This window comes from Octopus sinensis, linkage group LG10 (genome assembly GCF_006345805.1).
Source record: "Octopus sinensis linkage group LG10, ASM634580v1, whole genome shotgun sequence".
Taxonomy (NCBI): Eukaryota; Metazoa; Mollusca; class Cephalopoda; order Octopoda; family Octopodidae; genus Octopus; species Octopus sinensis.
In genome coordinates, this window is record NC_043006.1 from 80,005,855 (window position 1) to 80,010,088 (window position 4,234).

The following is a 4,234-nucleotide window of genomic DNA, read 5'->3' on the forward strand; positions in this document are numbered from 1 at the left end:
TTTTGTAACATCTAAATTTGTGTGCCGACCCTAGATAGCAGTAACAGCAATATTAACTTCCAAGTTAATTGACAAATCTATTTTTCCGACGACTTTCAAACTTCTCACTTGTTGGCCCTCTCTTGGTGATATCTTTACCATTGTCACTCACCCTCTCCGTTTCTCTGTCTCTTTCTCTCTTTGTCTTAATGAAATTCTGTCCTGTTTTAACCTAAAATCTCGTAAAAAAGTGGAGAGTACGTGGATGTCTGTGAAGTGAGGTAATCAACGATACTGTGGCACTCACCGTTCTATTGTAGAGTCATATATCTGTGAATTTATGTGGTGTAGGAGATACCAAACCTGATTATATTTTCCGTAAGGATGTCACTGTTTTTCGGAACGTTTTTCTCTGTATTTTTAGCTTCTTCCTCGTGACTCCTGTCTCATTGATAATCTTACTGTTTCCTCTCCTTTTAATTCTCTGTCTTTTTTTCCTGAACGCAGCTTTCATCCCTATAGAAGTTGCTCCTCTATTGGTAATAACTCTGTCGTTCACACCTTCCCTCCTTTAGTGGTAATGTTACTGCATTCTTCCCTTTTCTTTCTTTTTTATCGTTGTTCTTTATTTTCTTACTCAACACTGCTGCCACATAACGACCACCTTCGTTCTTCCCTTTCGTTGCTATACTGTTGGCGAAGTCTCTGTAATTTCTCTTCCTCTCGTCCTTTCTGGTGTAAGTAGAACTATAGCTTCTGCCCTTGGTAAAAATCGTTGCTACTTCATAATTCCCAATCATTGTTTGTCTATCGGTAACGGCATGGAAATTAAGAAATCTATCCTTAAAAAGGATTACATTGTTTTCCATTTTTTTCTCCTTCTCTTACCGCCGAATTATTTTGTTCTTTGTTTAGCACTCAAAACATCAGCGATATATAGTGGACACATCTGCAATCTCCGCACCTCTCCTTCGCTAACACTCTGTTGGGAATATTTCCGTCTTGTTCTCTCTCCTTTAATGACATTCTTCCCATCCTAGTTTCACTGAAAATCTAGTTACAGCTGCAGGGCGAAATCCTTCCAGAATATAAATTCTAATTAACACTTTGGATATCAAGAACAGGAACATGAGCTTCCATGCCAGTGAATCAATGTATTCTCCGTTAGGATATCGTTGTATTCCGAAGCACTTGCTCGGCATTGTATATATATCTTCCTTGTGATCTCTCTCTTAGTAATAATGTTACTGCATTCAACCTTTTGTTTCTCTTTCTGTCACAGCCTGCTTTCTCTGCTTTCTTCCAAAAAGCACGTTGCGACCTGTTTACAATAATAGTATGTGTAATGAAATATTTGTTCTTTTGTTGGTGCCTCAACTATCTTCGCATCTATGTATTTTCATACATGCATATATGTGAACCAAGTAGCCGAGTCGTGAACATTCAACATTTAATAAGCAATAAAATCAAAGAATCTAAATCTTCCGACACCAATTTCACTGCTCCGTTTCGGAATGAAAATATTGTGAAGGTATTGATCATTACATCTCTTGGAGACATTGCTAAATTTCGAAAGTACATAGTAATACCTTTAAATTTACGGCAGTGAAGTAAATTATCAAAGTATCACCGGGACTTGGAAGGTCAATTCATGCATTATTCATTATGTCTTTGAAAATGGAAACAGTTTTTGCATTGGTTGTAGTTTGTCGTTTATTGTTCTCAAATATTGTAACATATGCAGATAACTTCAACAACTGTAGCCCAGGTTTGTGCTCTGATCCTCCCACTCATGACACATCAGAACACTGTTCGTGTCGTCCAGACTGTTACATCTACATGGAATGTTGTTCTGTCATGATTAATAAGAGCACTTCTAATCACAAACATTCCTATCCATCACTATATTACAGCTGTAGAACATTCGGCAAACGTTATGATCGTAAAACTTTGACCGTTGACCGCCTAACAATGATGTTACGGAGTATGTGAACAACTGCGAAAATCCTGACTCAGATGATCAACTACAAAACATACCCGCTTTTGGTAAAACAAGTAAAATACTCTATAGAAACCTGTATTGTGCTCTGTGTCATGAAGAAGAATTTATTCTTTGGAATCTTTTATATGGATGCGACTCCATCTCTGATGTAAGCTTTGAAAATATAACAAATTATCTCAAGAAGGAAATGTGTTGGGCAGATGTGAGACCTCCAGAAGATTTGAAGAAATATTTGTATTCTTGTATTCCATTTATTTCGAGTTGTCCACAAGATAGTAATAAAGAACAAACGGTGGCATGTGAGTCTGAGCCAATGGCGTTAATATATGTAAATAGGGTGTTTTACAAAAATAATGACTGTGCCAAATGTAATGGGGTTTTAGCTCCGTGTAATCAATTTTATACTACTTTCGAGCCCTCGAAATTTATTCCTGCACTGACAATCCTATTCTATTACAACACGAATTCCTTTATGGTAACAAATGAACAGACCAGTACAAATCGTATCGGTGTACTGAGGACCTCATGTCCAAAGGACGCTGTCTACGATATCAATACCAATCAATGTCGACAAGTTATCTACCATCCTCCACTAAACTGTACGACAACAAGATTAAATGAATCTGAGTATTACATTACTAGTGATGGTCGTCTCTACTTAAATAATACCCAACGTTTTCTAAACCAATCAGAATTCACTCGTGATTCTCAAGGTATAATAAGTATCTGTGGAAACAATGATACCAATAATATATCAAATATCAATGGTATATCAAAATATTCCGTAGCTGAGAGCTATATCACATTAGTGGGACTCGTAATCTCTATTCCAGCTCTAGCAATCAGCATTATAGTCTATCTCTGTATACCTGATCTCCGTTCCTTACCAGGTAAATTGCTCATTAGCCTTTTGTCAGCACTGTTTGTAGCTGAGCTTCTATTTCTTATCTCGTCACGAGTCACTAAATCTACAGTACTATGTACATCTTTAGCTGCAGTAATGCATTATTCGTTTCTAGCCACTTTCTTCTGGATGAATGTCATGTCATTTGATGCTTGGTACACTTTCTCGGGACTCACACAAATTCGAAGTAAAGGAAAAAACACCAAGAGATTTGTATTTTGTTCCTTGTATGCTTGGATCTGTCCACTTGTAATAGTAACAGTATCACAAATATTTGAGTATATTCCTGGAAATCTTGGACTTTCTCCAGAGTATGCAAAAGATATTTGCTGGATTAAAAATGGAAAAAGTCTGCTATGGTTTTATTTAATCCCTGTAATGTTTATTTTATGTCTTAATATCATAGCGTTTACCCTCACCGCTAGAGGGTTCTATTTGGCACGCAAACTCTCTTCGAAATATTTATCAAAACATAAGAAATTGGAGTTTATCATTTGCGTAAAACTATTCTTTATCATGGGGCTAACATGGACATTCGCATTTCTGTATACGTTTACAAGAATTGAAGAATTTTCTCTATTATTTTGTATTTTAAACTCATTCGTTGGATTACTTATATGTTTATCGTTTCTATCAACAAGTATTGTTCGACGCAGTATTTTTCAGAATCTGCAAAAAATGACAAAAACATCCACAAAAGAATCTGTTGATATTTGATATATTATTGGTACCATTGTTTACACAGATACTTATTATACCTTGAGAATCACGAGTGAATTCTGATTGGTTCAGCAAACGTTGGGTATTATTTAAGTAGAGAAGATCATCATTAGTGACGTAATACTCAGATTCATTTAATTTTGTTGTCGTACAGTTTAGTGCAGGATGGTAGATGACTTGTCGACATTTCTTAACTCTCAAATCGTAGATAGCGTATTTTGGACAGGAGGGAGACTGCACATATCTAGTTTCCGTTTTGTATACTCTATTTGTTACCTTTACAGTTTTGGTATCATAATCAAAAAGTATTGTTAGAGAAGAATATGTACTTTTAGCTTTATCAAAATAATTCACTTCACATATATCACTGGAAAACCCGTTGCATATAGCACAACCTTTGTTTTTGTAAACTTTAAGAAATTTATATATGCCATTTACAAGGTAGTCTGTGCTAGACTCCATATATATCAATGCCATTGGCTCAGACTCACATGCCATTATTTGTTCCTTATTATTGTTATCTTGAGGACAATTCGAAATATATGGTGTACAATGATGCAAATATTTGATCAAATATGATTGAAGCTCTACTGTTGGCATACAGCTATCCTTGAGATAATTTGATATAT

The 4,234-nt window shown here is 35.7% G+C and overlaps 1 protein-coding gene across 1 annotated transcript; it reads left to right on the plus strand.

The window, feature by feature from the left end:
• The first annotated feature begins 1,644 nt into the window (after positions 1 to 1,644).
• LOC118765232 lies at positions 1,645 to 3,310 on the plus strand. Its single transcript, XM_036506972.1, has 3 exons — positions 1,645 to 1,963; positions 2,080 to 3,196; positions 3,292 to 3,310. The coding sequence occupies exons 1-3, from the start codon at positions 1,645 to 1,647 to the stop codon at positions 3,308 to 3,310; spliced, it is 1,455 nt and encodes a 484-aa protein (XP_036362865.1).
• The last annotated feature ends 924 nt before the right edge of the window (positions 3,311 to 4,234 follow it).